Here is a 24,853-nt window from a genome sequence, read left to right as displayed (position 1 = left end):
AATTGGTTGTACGTCAGGGACCGATCTGGTGTGTTTGCGGATGGAGCTATTCATTGGGTGGACAACAGGGGAATTGTCGTCGCTTTTATTTTGGCCGATGAAGAGTTCCGAGAACTTCCACCACCGCCTTGTTTGTGGCGAATTGGAAATCTGCAACCCATTTTTGAACTACATGTTTTTGACGATTATCTATGTGCATATGTTTGCCTGCAGGATAGAGGTTTTGACATATGGGTTTTAAAGAAGAATCAAAATTATCATGATGTATGTATTTGGAGTAAAGGGTTTAGTAATTTACCATGGTGTAACTTACCTATCACCTTTACAAAGAGTGGTAGGCTTTTGTGCCGCGATAGTCGTGATAAAGATGTATACAGTTACCCCCCCAGAAGCTTCATCTTCCAGATATCTTGTGAATTTTGGTAAGAATTATGAAACTGGAATCCCTCACAGGAACACCTTAGTGTCATTGAAAGCACTAGGAGAAGAAGATACGAAACTAATGGATTCGGGTGAAAGAGCAAGATCTAGCGGGGGGGCAGAAAACAGTTATCTCTCAAAAGGAGCAGAAGGAAGAAACCAATCTCTAGATAAATATAAACTGGTAAGTTTCATTCAGATTCTCTGCTATTACAGAAATCAGAGAACAATTTTAATCTCGTACTGAACACAAGTTACACAACTCAATTGAAAGCTTGAATTACTGTTAGCTTCTAATTATGTGAAATTGCTATGTTTACCATGTTTAGTTACAATATACAGTTACAAACACGAAACATAGAGCTTTCTCGGTGGTACGACAAACTGGTCACCCATGTTGGGCCAAGAATGATTGCATACCATCTTGTTTGACTCGCACCGTAAGATTGAAAAGTATGTGTGATGTTAACTTCACATGTTTTTGTTACCTTGAAAATTCATAGAAAAGTCGCATTTACTGTAGGTTATTGAATCTGTGGTTTTCAGTTGTTCTAGGCTACTGAGTTTAGCCAAGTAATTGTTTGTACTCATTATCATCAAATATACATTCACACTTTGAAGTTTGGACTAGTTGTCTTAGATATGCTGTAATTGTGTTTGTTTTTGGTGTTTATGATCTTGCACCAGATTTATTAGAAGCTTATTATTCTATCTTTTCCATGATGATGCACTTGCAGTACCTCTAGATTTTGGTTGGATGGGGCCATTCTTATTAGACTTTCTTTCGTGTTTCTAGCAGCTTCATTTGAGGAAGCCTGAATAAGAGGAATTAACCAGCTAGCAACAAGGCAGACCAACTGGAAATTTTTAAAGTCAGTCAGATGTGGTATTTGCATTTGCTCCTGCAGGAGTCCGTCCAAAACATCATTCCAAGGAAGTTGAATCAAATTGAGTTCTCTGCTCTGACATCCAGTTCTACAAAAACTCAGATTTCATTATCCCCTTGTGTATGTTTCCTTGTTGTGTTTGTTTTTGAATTGGTTTGCGTACTGCAAAATGAATTTTTTGGTGGCTGTGGATGACAGTCACTGTAATACTGCTATTAGACTTTTCAGGATTGACAAAATAGAATATCTTTTGCACTCTGGCTGTTATGATTAGATATTTTGCATTGTAGCCGTCTTTTAAGTTTCTTGATTTATACTGACATTTGGCTTGTAGCACCGGTGATAGCAACTTTTACTGAGAATGGTTTACATGTCAAAATCACTTTTACATTTTTCCATTTGCCTCAAAAGATTCACCAGTCACAGCACACTTGCAGGAATTTACTGACATCTACAGAGGCACGATGGAGAATGATTGGTAGTCCAGATTACCAAGACTGGATGATAAATATTCAATAACCCCGCCTTCTCTTGAGGCATAGACAAAATGCTCAACCAATTCAGGAGACATTAACTATGAAAGTTTCAGGTTGTTCATCATCCAACTGCGAAACCGATAAGGAACCCAAAGGAACTAGGTAGACTGCCAGTAAACTAGAGTAACTCAAGTGGAATAAAACGGATGGCTAATATTGTCAGAGACAACAAATCATAGGCTGATTCTTTCCGCAGGACTTGCATACAGAAAAACTGCTCTCTCCTCATTAAAAAACAAAATGTAGATGAATGCGCGCAGAGAATGCCAAAAGCAGAGTTACAGAATAGTGTAAGTATTACGTCAGAGTCAGATAAACGGGAGGCAATATGGATTACTCTAAAATAACAATATATGTATGTGTACATAGAAATGTCTCAATAACAGAGGCATGCGCATGGATTACAACATATCTTTTTACAGCTGAAACAACGACAAGACTTCAGAGTAGGACATTTAAAGCAAGAACAACAAGAGGTACATTTGAAGCAAGAACAGCAATTGGTGCATGATTTGCATGTTGGAAGAGCACAACAACACTTGCTACAGGAGCTTTTACTGAAGCAGCCACCGCCGCAGTCACCGCAACAGCAGCTGGGCCAGCAGCAAGATCCACTACAGGATTTGCAACAGCCTGAGCAACAGCTCTTCTTACCTTTTTGTGGACATAATGTACAGTTTTTCGGCGTAAGACGCAGGGAGCAACCACAGGAGCAACAGCATATCCATGACAAATTCAAACAAGACTTGCCACTGCACATAGAAAGCGAAACACACTCAGGTAAAGAAAAAGGCATGTGGAAAATGAAGTAATCATATTCTCAGTACAGAGGGAAACAAGATCGTTCATTTAGGGAATGTAAGCTTAACATGTCGGCTTTTGGCATGTCGACTTCAAGAAAAATGTTACAGCATGCCCAACCAAGATAAGTAGATATGGGACATTTGTTAGCTCACAAATAATTTTATCGAAGTGCTGATAATGAATTTCTGTTTATGCTTGGATACTGCCTACTGCACATTGAATTTATAAGCCATATAAGTTGCAGAACTGAGACTTAAAGTGTCGAATGCATAGAACAAAATAGCAGTTAAGGACATTTAAGTACTAGTATCGTTTAAAATCTAGCATGGAATAAAAGCTTTACTATTGCAGCTAGGGAATTTGGATGCCAAATCAAACGAGTGTCATAATCTACTCCACTATGCATATACATTAACTTAACTCAATGTGCCATCTTGAGCGCCTGAGAAGTGAAGTCTAATTTATTTGATGTAGTAGATATCGCTACCTTTCATGTAAATTAGCCAACAAATTTGTCTTAAGTTTTGCTTGGCTTCCAATGAACATTCGCATGATACAAATGTGAAAAATGGCTTTCGAGGATAATAGTTGTGTTCTGATTGAACGTTGACCACTAATAAGGAGGCAAAAGTGGAGATGCCCCACACTATTCAGCCTTCTTGCCTCTTACTTTAAAGGCTCAACGCAAAATGCTACCGTAATCTTGACAACCATCCATAATAGTTGAGTCATTTTTAACATTCACAGCATGCAAACATTCATCGGAAACCAAGAACAGCGTTATCTTACCTAAACTGAGTGAACTAAAAAAAAGACCATATTCTCTCACTGAACTTCTAGTAGAGAAAATATACAGACGGGACAAATTCGAATCAAAAACATTGTAGCTTCCTTTAAAGATGCAATTGAAACTCCAAACCCGAAACACAGTCCCATTATGCAATTCAACCCAATTAGTTCAGTTTTAATCAGGCCAAGGTGGAACCTTGGCCATCCCAAATAAGCCCAATACATGCCGTTTGCATACGTGCTAATCCAAAAGCTTTGTATTGCAAATCAAATGAATTCATTTCAAATTGGCCTAATCTAAGCCTAGTGTTCCGATGCATGCATTTAATAAGTGAAAAGTGTAGAGGAACAATTAGCAAACATAAAAAGAACTGATAGATAATGACTATGAATTGGGATTGAGAAAAATGTACCAGAGCCACCTCCAGAATCTACATGATCTACGTGTCTTCCTGTTACTGCAAGACACCCAAATTCATAAGTAATCTACCCATCAGCGACCTACAAAATCTTACGGTATGCAAAGGCTAAAAGTCAGTAACCATACACTGGTATCAACGGATCCGGATTTGCAGCTAAGTAACTGTCAACCCTGTAAAGTATCACACAACACATCAGATGAAACACGAAAAAACTTACAATCATACACACATGGCACTATCTAACAGTGGCAGACGAAGCACAGCCCATCGTAGGGCAATTGACCCCCCATGGAAAGAATTCTACATAAAAGAACCAAAAAAAACTTACTCTTTGCAGCTCCTAGAGGCAGGTTGAAGGTTCTCAACTGATTTCAATTCCTCCTGTTTGCAAACAAATTACACAAAATTAGGCCAAAATCACTTCCACCCTGAAATTTTTTTCACCAATTCAATTTGGGGGTTTTCATTTTCATCCTAATCTACTAAAAACCCAACAAAGTTGACATTTTACTATCAAGATCTGAAATTCACAGACATAATTCATATAATACCATTTTGGGAACCAAAAAGTTGCTACCTTTTAAATTGAAAATGACTGATTACGCACTCAACTATCAAAACCCTAAACCCCAGAACAGAAAAATTGAGGATTATTTCAGAAAAATCAGAAAAGGGGGTTGTGAAATTAGATCTGATTACCTCCAAAAACCCAATCTCCCTCTCCAATTTCTGAACTTTGACAAGCTGTCTATGCTTCCCAGTCATATCTGGATACTTTGGTGGTGATCTTGGACAAGGATATGATACCAAATGAGCAGAAGAACCAGAAGACGGAGGAGGAACAGCAACCACAACCCCACCACCGTCACCAGAACTGATATTACTAGTAGTTGAACAGTTAATAGTAGTAGTAGAACCCATTAACAGTCAAAATCACCACCACCGGAATCCGGTGATTAATAAAACAGAGCTTTTTTAAGAAAACAGAGATTCTTTGTTATTCTTTTATCTCACTGAAAAAGTGGTTGTAAAAATTTATAATGGGGGCAGGAATAAATGAATAGATGGAGTGAGTAATAAAGGAGGTTTTTCTGATGATGACAGTTCTGCAGAAGGAAACTTCAGAAAAGGAGTAAATATAGTACTAGATATATATGCTAGCTGCTGCTTGTAGTCGTTGTTGTTGCAGAGAAGAAGAAGATGATGATGATGTAAAACCCTGCTAAAACCCTAGAAATCTTTGAGTAACAAGAAGAAGGGAAAGAAGAATCAAATTGCCCCATTTTGTCCGTACAAACAAAAAACCATTAACAGTGATTTTTATCTTTGGTTTTTAGTTGCAGCAACAAAAAAAATATATATATATATAATTTCTGAGTTTTACTTTCTCTGAGCTCTGTTGTTTCTCTCTCAAGTTGCAGAGGAGAGAGAGTACTTCAGACAACACGTGAAGACTGAAGAAGAAATTGAATTGAAAGAAAATGTTTATGGAAATCTGTAAGGAAACAGTGTTTTGAGATTCGTGTCTGAAAAATTTATTCGAATTGGGGAGAACTCGAAGTGACCGAATAAGCTTATGTGTCAATTTCAAATAGAAAACGAGTAAGCCATGGCTAATGCTAGCAAATTTGGATGGACGGACGTACGGATAGAAACTTCCCCAATTATAAATCCAAGCCGATGAATTGCCGAAATCAAGGACCGTCTATTACCCAAAACAGACAGCACTTTTTTTTAGAATATAGATATTTGCTGCATGTTTGGAGATTCCCATGAGACGATGCTCCCTTGGCCTTGAGCAACTAGAATCCCCTGGTTTGAAACTCCTATTGAATTTGATCGAGGGATCCTATATTCCCACAAAAATAGAGATTTTAGAGTTTAGTTGTTAAAAAGGAAGGTTTGGAGTTACACATATAGTAAAAAATTCCAAATTTTCTATACACAATGTTTCTTTGATCAGAGTTGTTAATGTGAAAATATAGAATAGTTTGTGCAGTGTAGAACCAAGTAGCTATTGTTCATTAAGCTAGGATTCATTCCTAGTGCAACACAGCCGATATGAAAATGCGACAACAACCGATTATGTAGATTACTGGGAGTAGGTATGCATATACTCGTATACATGTTAAGGTTCGTTAAAAAATAATTTTTTTATTCGACTGTTTTATTTAATAAAATAATTCTTTATATTTGAAAAAATATTTATTATTTTTAATGCAAGAAAAACCAATTTCAAATAAAATAAAAAAAAATACAGTTTCCAATGATATGATATATGGAGTAATTCTTTATGAAACGTATATCGGACCCTAGACAGAAATTATTGGCAGTAGGGTGAAGATGGGAATGGCCAAACGTAGAGTTTTCCGTTTTATCAGGATAACTGAGTCAAACACACTTTGAGTAATTGCATGAAAACCATAAGTAGACTTCAATTTTTGACCAAAATCCAATAGAATGGGGTCCTCTATGAATAAATTTAGTTAAACAATTGTTTAGAGTGCGAGTCCCTAGTCTCTATATTGTACAACAAATGTCATAAACTTAGTGAGAAAATATGCAGAAAGTGACAAGAGGAAATTGTACTCAGAGAGAGTGAGTGTGGTAAGATATGGTGGGTGGGGGGGCATGGGACCTTAGACAAAGATATGTCAAAAGGAAGAAGAAGTGTCGCGTACAGTAAGATGCAACCAAAGCTGTTTTCCAAAAGAAAGTACTGCGGATATGCAAAAAGCTAATGCAACATCAATCTCTTTTCAGGAGTAGCAGGTTGTCGCAGTTTTTAAGTGGTGTTACTTGTGATCCTAGTTAGTAAGTTCGCGAATGATTCGCGAATCGTTCGCGAATTTTTCCGTATCACGAATTTTACGGTCTTATTCGCGTACGTTTGCAACTCCGAACCCAAGTCACGTATTATGTGGCATTCCCGGATTATTCGCGAATCGTTTACGAATTTTACGTATCCCGAATGATACGTCCGTTTAATTCGCCATAAATTCTTTAGCTTTTACTTTTCAAAGACTGCACTTTTTGGGCTTTACTGCCTCCCGAACATACACGACCGAATATTAGACGTGTTGTAATTTTTATGAAACAAAAACGACTGAAGAGATTTGAAGGTGAAGGTGAGAGAGATCTCAAACTCACTAACCAAGCATCTAAACCACCATACGGCGTCCTTTTGGATAACTAATGTTGTATATATATTATTAATATCATCATATTGAGTTTATTTTTTCCTTAAATAACTCACACATATGCATAAAAATTGGTCTATGACCTTATAAATACAAATTATTTGTTATATATAGATACCGAATTTTCAGAACCGAACTCACATTTATAAATCGAATTATACACGTACGTATGCCGTTCCGAATTAATGACGAATCACGTCCCGTTGACCGAATTTTGGACCGAATCTGGATTTTACAAAACCGTATACTACTCGTACGTTTGCCGTTCCGTACGTTTGCCGAATCCCGAATTGCTAACTAGGCTTGTGATAACATGACTTATTTCAGTGCTGGGTTCATTCCATTTGAACACTCACTGTCTAGGCTGCTCTAAAAAAAAGATACTGAAAGCCAACAAAAATCAAAAGATATGTATCGTCACAATTCGGTTCTCACTCGAAAAGTATAATAAACCCATATTTAGGCTTCCACAGTAATTTCTTGCTTCTTGACGGAGCAGTATCTGCATCTTTTAACATTTCAACTGCTCACATATTCGACTACTAAGTTTTAATGAAATACCAGTTCGACACTTGAAGAAGCTGCAACAACTGCATCACATCCTTCCACTTCTTCAACTGCATCACACTAGAACGAAAGAATGTAGAAATTTCCTCCAAATCTTTTGCCTTTTTCAACAAAAATCTCAGAATTTTGAACTCAGCATCACATCCTTCCACTTCTTCAATCTGGACATAGTCTAGGTGAGACAACATTTCTGGCGATGACAAATACTGATTCCCAATCATCTCCAACGATCCGCTAAATTTGACTGTATCCAAAACAATCAAACTAACTGATAGGTCACTAAGTGATTCCAAAATTGTTGAAGAAAAATAAATGTCGTCATTCGAGACCAATTTATAAAACAAAGAGCTTTGTTAAATGTTACCTTCTCTAGTTCAATGTAAATTGTGTCTATGTTAGGAGAAATGCTAAACAAGTATGCTAAAGCCCGCAAGCAACCTCTTGATAGTCTAATAAGTCAGGAGCTCGTGAGAGAACCTTGAGAAACAAAAAGAAAATTCTTAATCACTAAAATTATTTAAAAGTTAAAACACTTCCACATATATGTTAAGATAATTTGTGGAAACACACATGCCTCGAGGGTGTGCGGTTGTTACTCCTATCCAATTGAAGGTTGTTTTTAGGCATGCCTAAATCTTTCTAGGCATACTAAATAATAGTCCCATCTTGGGTGACTTTATAAGGGGTATCTTATGGGTAGTTCAATTACCTATATACCCTTAATTCAAAACCTAAAATCAGTTTTCTAAAAAATCAAAATCAGTTTCCCTTAACATCTTTTTTTCTTCCTCCTCTAACCGAACTCTTCCCCTCCCGCGAAAAAAAATATTCATCACCGTGATTAATTATCGATTCGCAAAAATTTGATCGTCGAGTAAATTCAACTACATAATGACTCGTACAAAGAAAAGCAGGGACTAGGCAAACCAAATCGTCTTCTAATCCAACAATTGAAGAAGAAGAACCAATTGAAGATGAAGGTGTAGAAACTGAAAATCAACCACCAATTGAACCATAAATTGAACCAACTGCATCTCCAACTCCGGAAACGAGGATAAGAAAGTACATTTTATTACAAACCCAATCTCATATTTGTTGTTTTTCATTGATTATATGACGGTTACAGTGTTGGGTTCGGCTCAAAATTGAGTTGCGTTTTTAGCCGAATTGTTCTTCACAAAAGCTTCATGTAAGTGTATATGAACAGTTCGTCATGAAATTTCGTGAAACTTCAAGCCGAACCTAGTCACAGATAAAGATGCATAGGGGTTCGACATATTCGATAATCATAATATGTGCCGAACCTAGCACATTTACGAGATTCGGCTATTACGGTATTCACATTATGTGTCGAACCAATACAAAATTCTTTCCCCAACAATTATCAGGAATATAAATGATCAGGTTCGGCTTATATAATGCTTATGTAAATAGCCGAACCATGTACTACCAAAAGGTTCGACGCTTACGATTTTCTCAATATAAGCCGAACCTCGCATAATTTTTCTTCCAGATCATACAGGATTAGGTTCGGCTCATTATGACATTTTTAAACAAGCTGAACTAGTTGGTTCGGCTCATAATAATAACACTTTCAGTTTGCCGAACTGTTCATTAGTTGTCAATATCCAGGTGGGTTCGGCTTATACGATACTCTAAATATGTACCAAACAATCAACAAATTTTGTACCAAACGATTTTTAAAGGTATGTTCGGCTCATGCGATTTTCATTGTATAAGCCGATGCATTAACATTTTTTATTCCAGAACTCTCAGGAATAGGTTCGGCTTTCTAGGAAAATTTTATACAAGCCGAACTAGTGTCTAGCAAATGGGTTGGAAATAGAAAATATATGTTCGGCGCATACCTAAACAGTTTCAGCTAGCCGAACTGTTCATCAAGGGATCGATTCGGCTCATAGAAGTAAGCCGAACCTCAATAAAAACATAAAAACTTGGTTAAGGGGCTTTCTTAATCACTAAACAAAAATTTTAATCATTAATCCAGATTATTAACACTAATATATAAAGGGCATATTTGTCATTATAAAAAAAAATTGGTTAAGGAGCTTTCTGATTTTGTTATTTGACATCCCTTTTTGTCTTCACTTGGTATGCTTAGAAAGTTTTGGATATGCCTAAAAACAGCCTTCATCCAACTGGTTCCCAAGACTTTTTTTTTTTTTTTTTTTAGAAATGGAGTTTCAAGCTCATTTTTTGCTTAGTTGGTACACTTTTTAAAATGTTGCTTGGGAAAATAGGCGCAGGCCCAAAAAAATAATATTCTCATTGTCAGGTCCACAATTAATTTTAAATACCGTGACACCCATAATTATCCAAAATTATTAAAAATGTCTGCATGACGGTTTATGCATCCGCATGACGGGTTATGCATACTATTTTTTCAGGGATAACTCGTTATGCATCCTAATTTTTCAGGGGTATAATTGGCAACGCAACTTGGATATAACATATCTAAAAAACCGCACCTTGGAATTTAACAAATTTTATATCGTTGGAGATCTTTTTAAGAGAGCAACAACAATATCAAATTTTTGTTTTTCACGAAAAAATCGGAGGTGATCATCGTTTTAGGGAAACTTTTCGAAAACTGACTACATATTCATTATGCATCCTCCAAAAAAAATACATAACACATTATGCAGACGTATAACTAATTATGCAACCATTTTCTTATCTAAATTATTAGGTTTCTTAGGGATAAATAGAGGTGTAAATTGTGCTTTGCCAGCACGGGGCACAACCCAATCCAACACGTGACTTGGTCCAGCACGGTATAACACGTTAATTTCATGGGAAGGGCTGAGTTTGACTAATCGGCACAGTAACCCAACACAACACGTGACACGGATTAGCCAGTGGCACGACACAGCACAACACGTTAAGAAAGCGCGTCATAATATGTATAAAATACTACAAAACATGGCACAATAAATCACATTTTGTGATATTTCACAAAAAACCCTTTATTCTAGCAAATTATTGACGTTTTATTATCTTTATATTGACTCATTTTTACAATAACACACATAATACCAAAATATTTGGATAACATTTATATTTCAAAACATAAATAGATGTGCTCGGCACAACACATCACGACACAATAAGTTTATTTTTCTGGCACAGCCCAGCCCAGCACGCCTTCTAGCACGGCACAACATATCACGTCATAATCTCCGGCACAACACAACACGACAAATAGCACGTGGAGCCCGTGATTTCCTGGGCTGGGCTGTGCTGGGCCGACACATTTTACACCTCTAGGGAAAAAGGCCAGAAAAAAATCAAATCTATTGATGGATTGATTTAACTCACTGCCATCACTCAGTGTGTCAGGGTCAAGTTAGGTCACTTATCTTGATACTATGGATGGCCAGACAGACGTACATTTTCCGTCCACCGGCAACTGAAAATAATACAGTAGAAACTCTATAAATTAATGTTGTTGGGACCATCATAATTTATTAAATAAGCGAGATGTTAATTAATCGGTAAATTAATAATTATTAAATTATAGATAAATTTAACTTCGATCAACATATAACATAGGTTTAGACAGTTCAGATGAACAATTAGACAATGATATCACTAAGACTTGCAAAATTTGATCGAAAAGTTGGGTTTTCTCAATTCAGTGAATGTCAAGATATCCTGAATATCTGGAAAAAAAATAAAGTTACGCAATTGTTGACTGATGAAGAAATAATTGAGAGCGTTATGAGAACCGATAAAGATGGAAAAAGACGATGAGAGTTCTACAAAGATCCTCATTCGAAACGAGGTTGTTAAAGAGACAGTCACATTAAATAATTTCTCACTGGACTATGAAAACAACATTAGGAATTATTACGATGATAAAAAAATTACTTCAATGTGATATTGATTTTAACAAAAAATAGAAGACAACTAATTTATTTTTTTATAATCTTCATGAAACAATAGTGTATTATAGAATATATAATTTAGTGGATTATTAATTTATACTCCATCTGTTTCAAAAAGGCAGTCCGCTTTGACTTTGTCAAGATATGAAGGAGACCATAGTAGCTTACATGTCTATCATTAATTACTTGCCTAATTTATTGCAATAAAACTGTTAGTAATAAAAACTACCAAAAATTGTTATGGGATTGTAAATAGGAAATACAAAAAGGAATGAAGGATATATTTGTTTCCTTAATTACACAAATTTCATTAATATTTTAGATTGGGTCATATTAAAAAAGATTTTATAAATATAAAAAATTAAGGATGTATTAGAGAGTTCATTGGAAAAATATAACTATAAACAGAAACTGGACATAATTTTGAAAAAGATCAAAATGGAATAGAGGATGGTCTTTTTAAAATAGAGGGAGTATTTTATATGGGGTCTACATAGATATTAAAAAACGTATTAATTTATAATTTCATCGAATTATTAATTTGACACATTGTCCCGACTTGGAACCGGTTAAAAACATTATTTAAGAAAGTTTATTAAACAATAAAGTATTAATTAATGAATTTTCTACTGTAACTGAGTCCATGGTAATTTTTTACGAGGATGTAAAAATGCTGAGCAATAACATTGGTTGCGACAGAGCCTTGTATTTGTATAGTTTTCGTTCTTGAACCCCAATACTGAGTTTCATTTATGTCTCTCTATGGACCACGATGCTTCCACATACTTAAAAAGTACATAGTGGCATCATTTCAATTTCAAACATCGAGCTGCTCAACTTGGTGGTACGTAGTCATATGGGATTCTTGGTTGTTTCGAGATTCCCGTGAGAGAATGCTCCCTCGAGCGAGCAACTAGGAGGATCTTACTCAACTTATTGGTGTAAAAAGATTCTTCGATCGGTAGGAAAATTTAAATTACCAAGTGACTATTTGTTAATTATATATGCCAGCATTCTAGTGCTAAAACAGTCGGTGAAATAGAGACAGTATTCAGCTATATAGACTATATACAGGGGAGTAGGTTGTAGGATTCATATCCTATGCATAAAAACATTTCTTAACTAAAATTTTATGGGGAGCCGGATTCTATAGATATGGCAACACAAGTAAGTACAGAGTCTACGGACTTTAATGAAAATTTCGAGTTGGTGGAGTGTGTACAGTACTCGAGAGAGCAGGCCCTGCGAGAGAGGGCGTAGTAACTACCTAGTCATTATAGATATGGAGCCTTATAATATCCTGGATCCAAGATTCCAATGAGAGAATGCTCCCTTGAGTTACCAGATCCCCTGCTTTGAAGCTCTTGTATTGAATTTGAGGGATCCTAAATTATCATTTTTTTCTTCTTTTGCCAATCCTATTATGTGAAAAATAAGGATTCTTGAAGTTTATTTGCGACCTGTCTGGGGGCGTACCAATTGGTGGACCTGCTCTTCCACCACATGATGGGGATTTTAATCTCTTAGTGGGACCGGGACCCTAATATGTTAATATAATATCGGAGAGTGTTGATCCATCGATTTGGTAAACCAAATTGGTTCACACTTGGCAGTTTTGGTTTATATGTCAAAATATCTCGTCGTTTAAACCAGATAGATTCCCATGATAATGATAGACATGACGTGCTTTCCTTTGTTTATTCTCTTAATCGCGTTATTTAGACATACATATTTATTTTTACCCCGTGTCAATACGGTAGACAAGTCTAGTCTCATGTCATGGCATTTGAAATACAACACAACCATGCCTAGTCCTTTTGCTGGGTAGATCGAAGACCTGAGTCAAACCAAGTTGACCCTGACACTTTGAGCAATTGCAGTGAGCCATAAATCCGTTTGACCTGAATCCAATAGAATAGGGTCCCCTATGAATGTTCCTAAACTATATAACTGAATTCCGAATTCCTGTTGAATGCTCCTAAAAAAACTTTGGTCAATTGACTATTTGCAGATTGCTATAGGAATCTAGCTTAGCTTAACAGTCCTGGTGGCCAACTTCAAAGGCAAACTCTCCGTTGGTTTGTTAAGAATTTCAAGGGCATTTCGGGAAAAATCGAGCAAAAATATTGTACACTGAGCTGAAAGACAACAATGTCATAAAGTTGGTGGGAAAATCTGCAGAAGTGACAAGAGGAAATTGTACTCAGAGAGAGAGAGAGTGTGGTAAGATATGGTGTGCATGGGACCTTAGACAAAGATATGTCAAAAGGAAGAAGAAGTGTCGCGTACAGTAAGATGTAGCCAACAAAAAGAAAGTACCGCGGCTATGCAAAAAAGCTAATGCAACATCAATCTCTTTCCAGGAGTAGCAGGTTGTCGCAGTTTAAGCTGGGGTCATTCCACTTGATCACTCACTGTCTGGGCTGCTCTAGAAAGTCGTTAGATATAAAATTTACCCATATTATCGTGGAAAAATGATGTCCAAACCAAACAACAACTTGCACTTTCTGGATGTCATCAGTGGAAAAAACTTATACCACATCCACCATTTATCTGAACCTTCCACTTGAAAATGTTTTAGTCTTACACCTGACAGTCAATTGCGCTAGCATGTTCATACCCAGAACAGTGATGAAGATCATAAAAGAGATAAAACCCTTCATAAGGCATTTCAACATTCAAAGTAACAAATTGCAAATAGAGCAGACCACAAAAACAGATAAATCATGTAACAAAATCTATCAGCAAAACCACATCATACAAATCTTGCTAATATTGTTTCCTAACAAATTTTAACTTGAAGTCTTGAACTACTAGAAACACTATAGGTTCATAATTCCCACTCCAAACTACACAAAACAAATCACAATAATCTAAGAAGGATTCCAATCTCCAATAAAAACAAAATATAACACAATTAGCAGTAAAGCAAGGCCACAAAGAAGACGTACTGCACCTGATAGCTTCTCATCCGAGTACTTTCCGTTTCGAACCGAAGTAAATATCACAAAGTCACCAAGTAAATTTTAAATTATATGCGAATTGGAAACTTGAAGAAGCTTTACGACCTGCTCTAATCTTATCCGAGAATCGCGCAACGTGTCTCTTTCTATCACGCTGGGCAACACTGGAACGAAATGTTACACCAATTTTCTTCAGAACCTTTTCATTTCTCAACAAGAAATTCAGAATTCTGAACTCAGCATCAGATCCTTCCGCATCTATGAACTCGAAATACTCAAGATGAGACAACATTTCCGGGAATGACAATCCTGCTTCCGAGTAATCTCCAACGTCCGATAAATTGGACTATATGCAAACAATAACACAATTAATAGCTCACTTAATTGTTACAGAAAAATAAATGTTGCCAAATGAGACTGATGTCGTATTCAGAACTATTGGAATGACATCGCAAGCCAAATTAAAAACATAAAGAGCTTAGTTAAACGTTACCTCCTTCATTTCAAGGAAAAGTCTAGTTATATTAGGAGAAATGCTGAGTAAGTATCTTATAGCCCGCAAGCAACCTCCGGTAGGCCACGTTTCCAGCACCAAAGATTGTAGATTACAAAAGCGAGGAGGTAGAAAGTCTAGTAAATCAGGAGCTCGTGAGAGAACCTTAAGAAGAAAAGAAAAAAATCTTAATCACTAAAACGTATTATATCATTTCTGAATTTAGGCAACATAATGTAATTACACTGTTTCCGCAAGAATGTTATGTATAATTAATGGAAGAGAGGAAGCACCCATACCTCAAGGAATCCAGGTGATGATCTCAAATGTTTCACCGGATAAACCGCTCCAAGATATTTCACCAAGCGTTTAGCATACACATCCATATCCTTTGAAGGCAGCTTTGAATATGTTTTTGCATTCTCATCTTCTTCTTTTTTGCTGAATATCATGCGAAAACTTATCGCAGACGGTGGAGAATAGATTTCTAAAGAATAATCTTGTGTCAAATAAAAACTGCAAATGAAGTCTTCCAGGTTTGGAGCACATAACTTGATAATGTTAGCCATAGTATCATTTTGCGGCAAAAACTGTCTCTTCCAACAAGTGTGTACAAACTTCTTAAGGCTTTGAGAATCAACAATCAAATTCAAATTCCTTAGATTATCACTACCAGATATGCATAACTTTTCAAGAACTGGACAACTTGAAAAGAATCTTTTAGATAATTCTAGGTTGGTGACTGAAAATCCATATATATACAGTTCTTTAAGCTGTGGTGAATTCGTAGATCTTGGTAGAATTATATCTACATATCCGTCAGCGTCGAACACTTGTTTTTCCAGCTTTCTCAGTGTTCTGGAATTCAGCAGTAGGTGTGGAATTTCTTATGCCCCACTATGCAATTCCTCAATCACTAAACTTATTTCTTGAACATTATACTTGACGGCAAAAAGGCTCCATCTATTAACATTCATAATCACTGTATTATCATACTCAGAGTCCCAATCCAGACTAAACTTCAGAAGATCGGTGTCATCGCGAAACATGAATACCATGTAAACAAATTCTATGAATTTCTTAGTATTCTCACGAGAAAACAAACTCCTATTGAATTCCAGAACAGGTAGAGATTTCCAAATATGGATCCATCGTTTCGACAACACACTAGTCTGAACAGCATATTTAGTATCATTGAAAGACAGAATATGGTGAATCAGTCCACCAGGTAACATACTGATTCTATCTTCCCCTGGTGCATTTCTTGATTCTTTCATTCCTTAAGGGATTAACCTAAACTGTAAAAGTAGAAAACTTCAAGAACTCCAAATATGTTGTTTAAACCCAAATCTCCAATTTTAATCAGACTGAGCAAAAACAAAATACCTAAATTCCATTTAACCTAAACTGAACAGTATTTAAAGCTTAATGAATTTTGAACACACAGAAAATTTTTAGTTAAAAACCATGAATTAGTAGATGGAAAGTACCTTTGAGTTTAGAAATGGCTGATGAGCAGTAACTCTTCAAGTTCAGTAATTGAACCCTAAACTCCAATTTCAAGTTTAAAAAGTGAAAAACCCAAAAATTCTGATACAATGCATCTGATCTGAGACAAGTTCACTCTAATCAATGATTCTATCTGCTTCCAAATTACAATAAGATGATGTCTCCTTTCCTGTTATAATTGCTTTCAAAATCTATTGTAAATGGGAAAATGTGTTCTTCAAAATCTAAATAGATGGAAAAACATCCACCTAAACTGAGTTGAACTTACAAAGAAGCACCTGAATGCTAAAACTCTCCCTCAATGCTTGATTGGAGGAATCAAACCAATCGATCTTGAGCAGAATAGAAACCCTAAACCCCCAAGCGATATTATTTGCTCCTGAGAACCACCAAATACATAAAAGAAGAAATATACAGTTTGAAAAACCTCCTTTACAAACATTATTATGCTTACACCCTCTTACACCAATATTGTTTTAAGCCTAGACCATACCCATTGGGCTTTGTTTTAGATATCATCTATATCTGTTAGATTATTATTGTGGTAAAATGATAACTTTCATTTTCACTGCCATTGGGAGTGAGACTTCATTTGAGACTGAGGAATGATCTTTTCTGATCCATTTTTACTCCCACATAGATTTGAATATTTAGTGGCAGCTGATTATAAAAGAACCATTTTTTTTAGGGTTACTCAGAAAATGGGGGACTACTCTTAAGTTTTTGGGATGGTTATTGGTAGCAATTTCCAATCACCCCTTATTTGTTTTTTTAAGATACCTACTTTTCCCTTAATGATTAACTTAGTTAGTGCGATGATTAATTAGTGTTAGTATATGATTAGTAACTGATTAGTTAGTGATTATTGATTACTGAGTTATATTACTGGGATTGTTTTGTTATAACATTATTATTGAGAGATAAGAAGAAGAAGAAGGAAATATGAAGAAGAAGATGCGTGAATCCAAAAAATCTTTTTTTGAGTTTAGTAATTATGATTTGGGTGATTCATGTGATGATACCTCATCCTCGGAATCAGAACCCCCTTCACCTCATAGTGTATTTGTCAATACTTCTAATGATCCGGAAATGAGTTATTTGTTAGATGATGAAAGATTTTTTCCCCAAACTCAAGCTAACCAAACAAATGATGGATTTTATCAGCCACAACCTGAAGATGAAGCTATGGGTACTCAGGTATTCCTCATATTTAGTTAATGTAGCTTGAATTGTGCAAAATTTTGGCCAAACTCAAAAATTTATGGCAAAAATTCGCTTAGGTCAACCTAGTTCGGTTACCAAATTTAGCTTGCGAGGTAACCGAACCGTACTGAATGTGTAGTTCGGTTACTAAATTTAGCACACGCAGGTAACCAAACTACATGTTAATGGTGTTTTTTTAGAGTTCGGTTATGTTTTTTCAGAACATGTAACCGAACTATTTTTATAGAGTTTACAATGCATAGTTCGGTTTAGTCGATATTAATACTTTTGTTACCGAACTTCTTGTTCGGCAATGTCGCAGAATATATGTATACATCGTCTCTAACCGAACCCATGAGTTTGGTTTAGTCGGGTTTTTCAGTTTCATGGCCGAACTTTTACATAGAAAATCTAAAGATCGAGTTCGGTTAGGTCCAAATATATTTCTGGAAACTACATAACCGAACTTGTTGTTCGGTAGGGTCGATAAAAAAATTTAGATTACCGAACTTTAAGTGTTAATTATTTATGGTATTGACGTTGTGTTATTACTTGTAGGTTCCATGTGATCCAATTGAACCAATGGAAAACCAACCTTCCCCAGTTGGTATTTTGTATGATGACACATCCCATCACTACATGAATGACTTGGTATTTACAAATCCGGAAGATGCAAAGAGTTGGGCTAGACAACATGCACAAAAAGACATGTGCGTATTAGTATTGAATGGGAGAGAAAGCAAAACTCGCTTTGAAATGGTTTGTGAGAGAAGCGGTGATCCCGAGAAAAGCCACAAGAGGAAGGGTTATGTTTATAAAGGAAAGACAAATACGAAGAACAAAACTTTCTCAAAGAAGATTAATTGCCCATTCCAACTTGCATTTAATTTAAACGAAGATAAGGGTGGATGGGTTCGCTATCCCCTCTTCATTGACATCTTGGATTACATCACGAACATTCTCTTGGTTGACTTCCTGTAACAACTCCCCTCCATGTTTAGCATTTGTGGCACCACGCTTTCGGAAATCTAAATGTTTTGCTCCACGAGGGGTGGGAATTTTCAAACCTCATCTAGGTGTAGTCTCAATCTTTTTCCTTTGTTCCTAATGAACAAAAACCAAAGTATTAGCTAAATATAAGAGAATATTGTGTTATCAAATAAAATAGAACTAAATAATAAATTTAACAGACTATAATTTGGTTACCTGAAAAAAATGCGAGGAAACCGAACTAAATATTTCAAAAGTTCGGTTAGCCAAAAAAGTTATCGATAAAACCGAACTCATTCTTAACTTTTGAAAATTTTAGTTCGGTTACGAGAGTTTTTTATGAAAGCACACCGAACTAACTGTTTCAAAAGTTCAGTTAGAAAGAGAAATTATCGACAAAACCGCATTCTTTCAAAGGAAAAATTGAGTTCGGTTACGAGATATTTTTTTTTGCCATAGTTCGGTCACCAAATATTAGTCTATTTTTTGTGAGCACACCGAACTTCTCTTATTTTTGGAAGTTCGGTTAGCAATTCTAGGGTTACACAAAAAATTCTCCTAGCCGAAATATCTACTGTAACTACAATTTTCAATGGGTTTTAATGATTTCTAATCGATTTCTTTAACAAATAACGAATTGAAAAGAACGGGTATGAAGAAAATTACCCGCGGATTTGCATTTCACTTGAATCCGACTTCTTGGTTGTTGTTGGATGATTGATTTTGCCTCTGAACGGTGCTTCAAGTTGTTTATTAATTAGCAATTCTTTTGGGAGATTCACTATATGTGGGAGTCCCAGACTCAATCCTGGAAGTCTGGGTATTTGTTTGACACGCATTGCTTATAAAGATTGATTAATCGACGATGAATTTTTTTTCGAATGGACGATTAACGTCGATGTTAACAAAGAAGAGGAAAAGAGGAGAAGAAGAAGAAGAAAAGAAAATGAAAATGATTTATTTTCTTTTAATTTAGGTTTTAATTAGATTTTAATTAGTGGGCTAGATTAGTGGGTAGTGGATTAGATTAGGACTGCACAAACCCGACCGACCCAACCCACCGACCCAACCCACACCCACCTGAAATTACCCACACCCGACCCAACCCACCTAGGAGCGGGTCGACTATGGGTCACAACATCAAAACCCATAGTATTGTGGGTCGACTATGGGTCAAAGCTTCCCTCACCCGACCCAACCCACCTACCCACCTAAATATTTCTTAGTTAATATTAACCCTTAGATGACCTATCCTAGATGAATCATAGCCGTTGAAGTAGTGATATATAATGCCTAAACCTAAATCGCTAACTTCACTTCAGTCTTCACTTCTTCAATCACTTCCTTGAATAGTCTTTTATCTTCTGAGCTTCGAACAATTGAGCTCATTTCTTGTACCTTGTATGCACTTTGCACCAACTTCTTACTTCTCTGGATTATAATTATCATTTGTTTACACTTGACTTGGGGTCAGTTCTTTAATTGTCATATGTAAGAGTTTTAGGTAAGTCTGTAACTTTTTTTTTTGATGCAATGTAACTGTAATGTGTATTTTACGGTGGGTAACCCACCACCCACCCGACCCAACCCATTATAATGTGGGTCGGGTGAAAACCGACCCATTGTTATGTTGGGTTGGTTGTGGGTGACAACTTCTGCTACCCACCATCAGTGGGTTGGGTGGTGGGTGAGGCCAAACCCGACCCAAACCGACCCATGTGCAGCCCTAGATTAGATTAGTAAGTTATTAGAGTTAGTTATAACCTTAATTAAAATAAAGGCAGATTAGGCTTCCCTAATCTTTTAGGACACCACTTATAATGTAGGATGGACATTTGTATCACAAAATAGTCCCCCACCTTTGTGGAGTAGTCCCCAAAAAATTGTTCTTATAAAAAAGAGGAAAATGATTCATGGACAATATTATTTGGACAATATTACTCTCAGTGGCTGGGGTCATTCTAAGAACACACCCATGCTTGAACACACTCACTGTCTAGGCTTACCTATGATGTCCAAGTTCTAATGATGAAACTCAAACAACAATTTGCTCACTTGTAGAAAGAAAAAACATTACAGTTTCTGGATGTCATCCGAAGAACGACTAAACAGAGATCGAGCACTTCTTCATGCGATTACCGGAAAAAAAAAGCTGTCGGACTTCCGCCGGATGGGTCCTTAACAATTCATGAAAACCATCCAGCATATACAGAAAGCCCTTGTAAATAAAAAGATAAGATCACTAGCGTTAAAGCACAGCCATAACAATAGCATTTAACAAAGTCATTCGGAGTTCATTGAAAAAGACGTGTATACTGCAAAAACAAGGAGGAGAGACCAAACTAAACTACTTGATTTCGCAAGAGACGTCTTGCTCAAAATGCATCTGTTGCTAATCTTCTTTCTTGACTGGGTATAGAATAATACAAGTATTTGTTGTTAAGTAACTGCATTTGATAACTACTAACCTGGCTACTTTTGGTTGCAGGCCCTAGTGAAGCTCAAAGTGTCCCGTACTAAGTTTTGAACGCCATATCAATACTTGAAGAAGCTGTAGAAACTGCTCTTAGCTTATTTTTAAATTTTTCGACTCGTCTCACTCTATCAGGTGAGCAACCACTAGAACGAAAGTGTATAACAACTTTCTTCAGTACTTTTGCATTTCTCAACAAAAACTCAGAAGTTTGAGCTCAGCATCACATCCGTCCACTTCTACGAAATGGACAAGCATGAGGCGAGACAATATTCCTGGAAATGAAAATCCAGATTCCCAATCATCTCCAACATCGGGTAAATTGAACTGTATCCAAACAATCACAACAAGTGGTACGTCATTTAGTCACAAAGACAAATAGTACATGTAAGAAACACCTCAGAGGTTCCAAAATTGTTACGCAGAATATTAAAATGTCGCCAAATGAGACATGTGAAAAACATATATCATGTATTAGAACTATTGGAATGGTATTTTTGTTTTTATTGGAAATGACTATTGGAAAGGTGTCACAGGCCAAATTAAACAACAAAGAGCTTGGTTAACAATTACCTCCTTGGACTCAAGGAATAACTGAGTTATATAGGGAGATATCTTGAGTAAGTATATGACAGCCCGCAAGCAACCTCTTGTAGACCACATGCCCAATGTTAAAGTTTGTAGATCACATAAGCGAGGTGGTTGACAGTCTAAAAAGTCAAGATCTTGTGAGAGAACCTTCAGAAAAAGAAAAATCTTAATCACTAAAACTATTTGAAACAAGGCAATAAAACTATTTGAAACAAGGCAAGAAAAATCTTAATCACATCTGCATATATGTTCATTTGATGCACCCATACCTCAAGGAATCCGGATGATAAGCTCAAATTTTCCACTTTATAAAACGCTTCTAAAAATTGCATCACGCGTTTAGCATACACTTCTTTTTCCTCTGAATAGAGATATGAATATGATTCTGCATTCTCATCTTCTTCGTTTTCTTTGAGAAACATTTGAAAAATTACCTCAGATATTGGAAAACAAATATTTAGAGAATAATCTTGAGCCAAGAAAGATCTGCAGGCGAAGAGTTCCAGATTTCGAGCACATAACTTGATAATGTTAGCCATATTACCATTTTGCGGCAAAAGACGTCTACACGAACAACCATATACAAACTGCTTAAGGCTGAGAATATCAACAGTGAAATTTCTTTGGTTATCAGTTTGTATATCACAATCAACTATGTGTAACGTTTCAAGACTTGGACAACTTGAAAAGAGTCTTTTGGATGATTCCACATTGGAGATTGATAATCCACGTCTGATTAGTACTTTAAGCTGAGGTAAACTCATTGAACTTGGTAGAATAATATCTGCATATCCGACAGCACCATACAATTGCATTGACAACTTTCTCAGTGATTTGCAATTAAGGATATGTGGAATTTTGTATGCCGAATGATCTTTACAGATTTGTATGGTAATTTCTTGAACATTATGTTTTACAGCATCAACCATCCATCTACCAACATGTTTTTTCATTATATCAGCATATCTAATATTGAACCATTTCAGAGCGGATCTCTGAATATCAGATTCATCATCTACCAACATGCTTTCATCTTCCGAAAACAAACTCCTTTTGAAATTCAGAAATGGCAGAGACTTCCAGATATGAATCGTTTCGACAAAACACAAGTCTGAACTGCATATTTAGCATCATTGAAAGACATGATATGATGAATTATACTATCAGGCAACCTACTGATTCTATCTTCCCCACTAGAATACGGGGATGCATTTCTTGTTTCCACCATTGTTAACCTAAACTGATAACTAAACCCCCGAATTGTAAAGAGAACCCACAAAATTAAAAAGTAATCCCTGAAATTTGTAGTTCAGAAACCTAATCTCCAATTTTTGCAATGAATCGTCACAGAGCAGAAACAAAAACCCTAAAATCCTAATTTTCTCAGCATTAGTATTCGTAGTTCAAAAACCCACAAGTGAAAGATGGAAAAAGAAGTACCTTTGAGTGTAGAAATGGCAGACAATGTCTTCTTTCCTGTTATAATTTCTTTTAGAATTTCTAATCAATCAACCAGATGAAAATTACTCTTGAATGAATCAACAAATCCTGAGCAGAATTGAAAATCCTAAACCCCCAATTTCAATCCGAGCAACATTTGTTATTCAAAACCCCCAAAATTGGAGAAATAAGTGGAATGTGAAAAACCCAGAAGTAAAATACGGAAAAGGAAGCCCCTTTCGAGTATAGAAATGCTTAAACCTTAAAACTCCATCCGAGCCGACTTCACTCAGTCTACTACTACTAACAACTTTTTTTATATATACACCACTTTTACACCTATATGGCATTGTTGGCCTTAAACCTGAGTGAGGCACACACTTTGGTCTTGTGTCAATATGTAATCCTAACCAGATGCATATCTGAATATCTTAATAAGATATATTTCTAATTATTGGATAAAGAGTATTATTACAATAGCTATTTGAAAGTTAAGAGCACTTCTTATAGAATGAACAAACTTCATTTTGCTCCCACTATGAATTCAACAAACATGAAATACGGATGTCCAAACCAACAAATTTGTTGGTTGTTGAGTGAGTCGGGAGATGTAGCGGGAGTTTGATGATAGGACAAGCGGCTTTAGGTAAAGCGCCAACGGTTTAACTTATAACGCCAGCGCCTCGGCCAACAACGCTGGCGCTTTACACTCCAACGCACGTTTTTGGTTAAACCGCCGACGCCCTTCATTCCAGCGCCAACGGCTGAATCTAGACGGCTGAAAAACCTTCTGATCCAACGACTATAATTTCTGATTTTTATAAATACTATGCATTTCAAGTCCAAATTCACATTCACAAATCTACTTCTATTACAATACTCTAAGCTTCAAAAAATTCTTCAACTTCAACAAAATTTTCAATTCTTGAACATGTCTTGACCCTTGTTAGTTCGGCGCGCTCTGTATACTAAAGAAGAAGATGAGTCTATTTGCAGGAACTATGTTTTTTTATTTACTCAGCTTGCTTCAGCAAACTATCCATGGGTGAATTTCTGGGCGATTATTCACGATGGGTTCTGCAGTGACACCCGTAATCCGAGTCGTCGTGTTATATGCGACATAGAAAATCGTTTTCATACAATTAAGAAAGAAGTAAGTGCACTTATATATTTACCCATACAAGACGATTGATATAGACTGAGAGGTGAAACTGATGCTGAGATGGTAACGAGATCTTTGGCTGAATGGTGAAGATAGAAAAATGTGGCTTTTTTCTTTTGAAAAATGTTTCGAAATCCTTAAGCTGTTGAACAGTTTCAACCCCTTCTTTGAAGATAATGTAGTCGTAGTAATTCAGTGAAGCTAATGTAAAACGCTTGAATTTAAACATAATGTAATTTCATTTAATTCGGAAAGTCGTACTTTTAATACTAAAAAAATTACAAATGTTGCAGAATTAAAAATTACAAACATTCTCTCTAATGTCGCTCATCCCTAGCTCTCCAATTTTTATCTTCTGGAGTCATGAATTCTCCTCCAAGACCTGGGGATAGACCTGGGATATCCCTACTCGCCAACAAATTAAATAAATTTTCATAAGGGGACAAAGATGGTTGAACAAAATTAGGCGTCTGGAAAGAACCAGGCGATAGTTGGA

At 36.2% G+C, this 24,853-nt stretch overlaps 5 protein-coding genes across 7 annotated transcripts; 1 reads left to right on the top strand and 4 right to left on the bottom strand.

The window, feature by feature from the left end:
• Positions 1 to 178: 178 nt before the first annotated feature.
• LOC113337153 lies at positions 179 to 1,506 on the top strand. Of its 2 annotated transcripts, none has more exons than XM_026582843.1 (2): positions 179 to 604; positions 1,220 to 1,506. In XM_026582843.1, exons 1-2 carry the CDS (start codon positions 260 to 262, stop codon positions 1,241 to 1,243), a joined length of 369 nt encoding a protein of 122 aa, XP_026438628.1. In that variant the 5' UTR covers positions 179 to 259; the 3' UTR covers positions 1,244 to 1,506. The 2 variants fall into 2 exon arrangements, with proteins under 2 accessions (XP_026438628.1, XP_026438627.1); XM_026582842.1 differs by having other exon boundaries at positions 1,217 to 1,506.
• Positions 1,507 to 2,171: 665 nt separating this feature from the next.
• LOC113337013 (guanine nucleotide-binding protein subunit gamma 3-like) lies at positions 2,172 to 5,176 on the bottom strand. The gene is made up of 5 exons (XM_026582715.1): positions 4,558 to 5,176; positions 4,187 to 4,239; positions 3,984 to 4,028; positions 3,850 to 3,894; positions 2,172 to 2,595 (listed from the first exon to the last, which is right to left on the bottom strand). The coding sequence occupies exons 1-5, from the start codon at positions 4,777 to 4,779 to the stop codon at positions 2,220 to 2,222; spliced, it is 741 nt and encodes a 246-aa protein (XP_026438500.1). The 5' UTR covers positions 4,780 to 5,176; the 3' UTR covers positions 2,172 to 2,219.
• A 9,143-nt stretch (positions 5,177 to 14,319) lies between these two features.
• On the bottom strand, positions 14,320 to 16,876 carry LOC113337002. The gene is made up of 4 exons (XM_026582700.1): positions 16,480 to 16,876; positions 15,289 to 16,287; positions 14,990 to 15,154; positions 14,320 to 14,842 (listed from the first exon to the last, which is right to left on the bottom strand). The coding sequence occupies exons 2-4, from the start codon at positions 15,556 to 15,558 to the stop codon at positions 14,546 to 14,548; spliced, it is 732 nt and encodes a 243-aa protein (XP_026438485.1). The 5' UTR covers positions 15,559 to 16,287; positions 16,480 to 16,876; the 3' UTR covers positions 14,320 to 14,545.
• On the bottom strand, positions 15,877 to 16,266 carry LOC113337207 (F-box/LRR-repeat protein At3g58930-like). Its single transcript, XM_026582908.1, has one exon. It carries the CDS (start codon positions 16,264 to 16,266, stop codon positions 15,877 to 15,879), a length of 390 nt encoding a protein of 129 aa, XP_026438693.1.
• Positions 16,877 to 20,509: 3,633 nt separating the features above from the next.
• On the bottom strand, positions 20,510 to 23,428 carry LOC113336988 (F-box/LRR-repeat protein At1g06630-like). Of its 2 annotated transcripts, none has more exons than XR_003354070.1 (4): positions 22,025 to 23,428; positions 21,738 to 21,902; positions 21,160 to 21,491; positions 20,510 to 20,909 (listed from the first exon to the last, which is right to left on the bottom strand). XR_003354070.1 is itself a non-coding variant. In XM_026582683.1 (4 exons), exons 2-4 carry the CDS (start codon positions 22,778 to 22,780, stop codon positions 21,357 to 21,359), a joined length of 1,056 nt encoding a protein of 351 aa, XP_026438468.1. In that variant the 5' UTR covers positions 22,781 to 22,871; positions 23,196 to 23,428; the 3' UTR covers positions 20,935 to 21,356. The 2 variants fall into 2 exon arrangements, 1 of the variants encoding a protein (XP_026438468.1); XM_026582683.1 differs by lacking the exon at positions 20,510 to 20,909 and having other exon boundaries at positions 20,935 to 21,491; positions 22,025 to 22,871; positions 23,196 to 23,428.
• Positions 23,429 to 24,853: the final 1,425 nt, after the last annotated feature.

Source organism: Papaver somniferum, unplaced genomic scaffold (assembly GCF_003573695.1).
Source record: "Papaver somniferum cultivar HN1 unplaced genomic scaffold, ASM357369v1 unplaced-scaffold_158, whole genome shotgun sequence".
NCBI lineage: Eukaryota > Viridiplantae > Streptophyta > Magnoliopsida > Ranunculales > Papaveraceae > Papaver > Papaver somniferum.
Note: the sequence above shows the minus strand (reverse complement) of the source record. Positions and strands in the feature narration are given on the sequence as shown.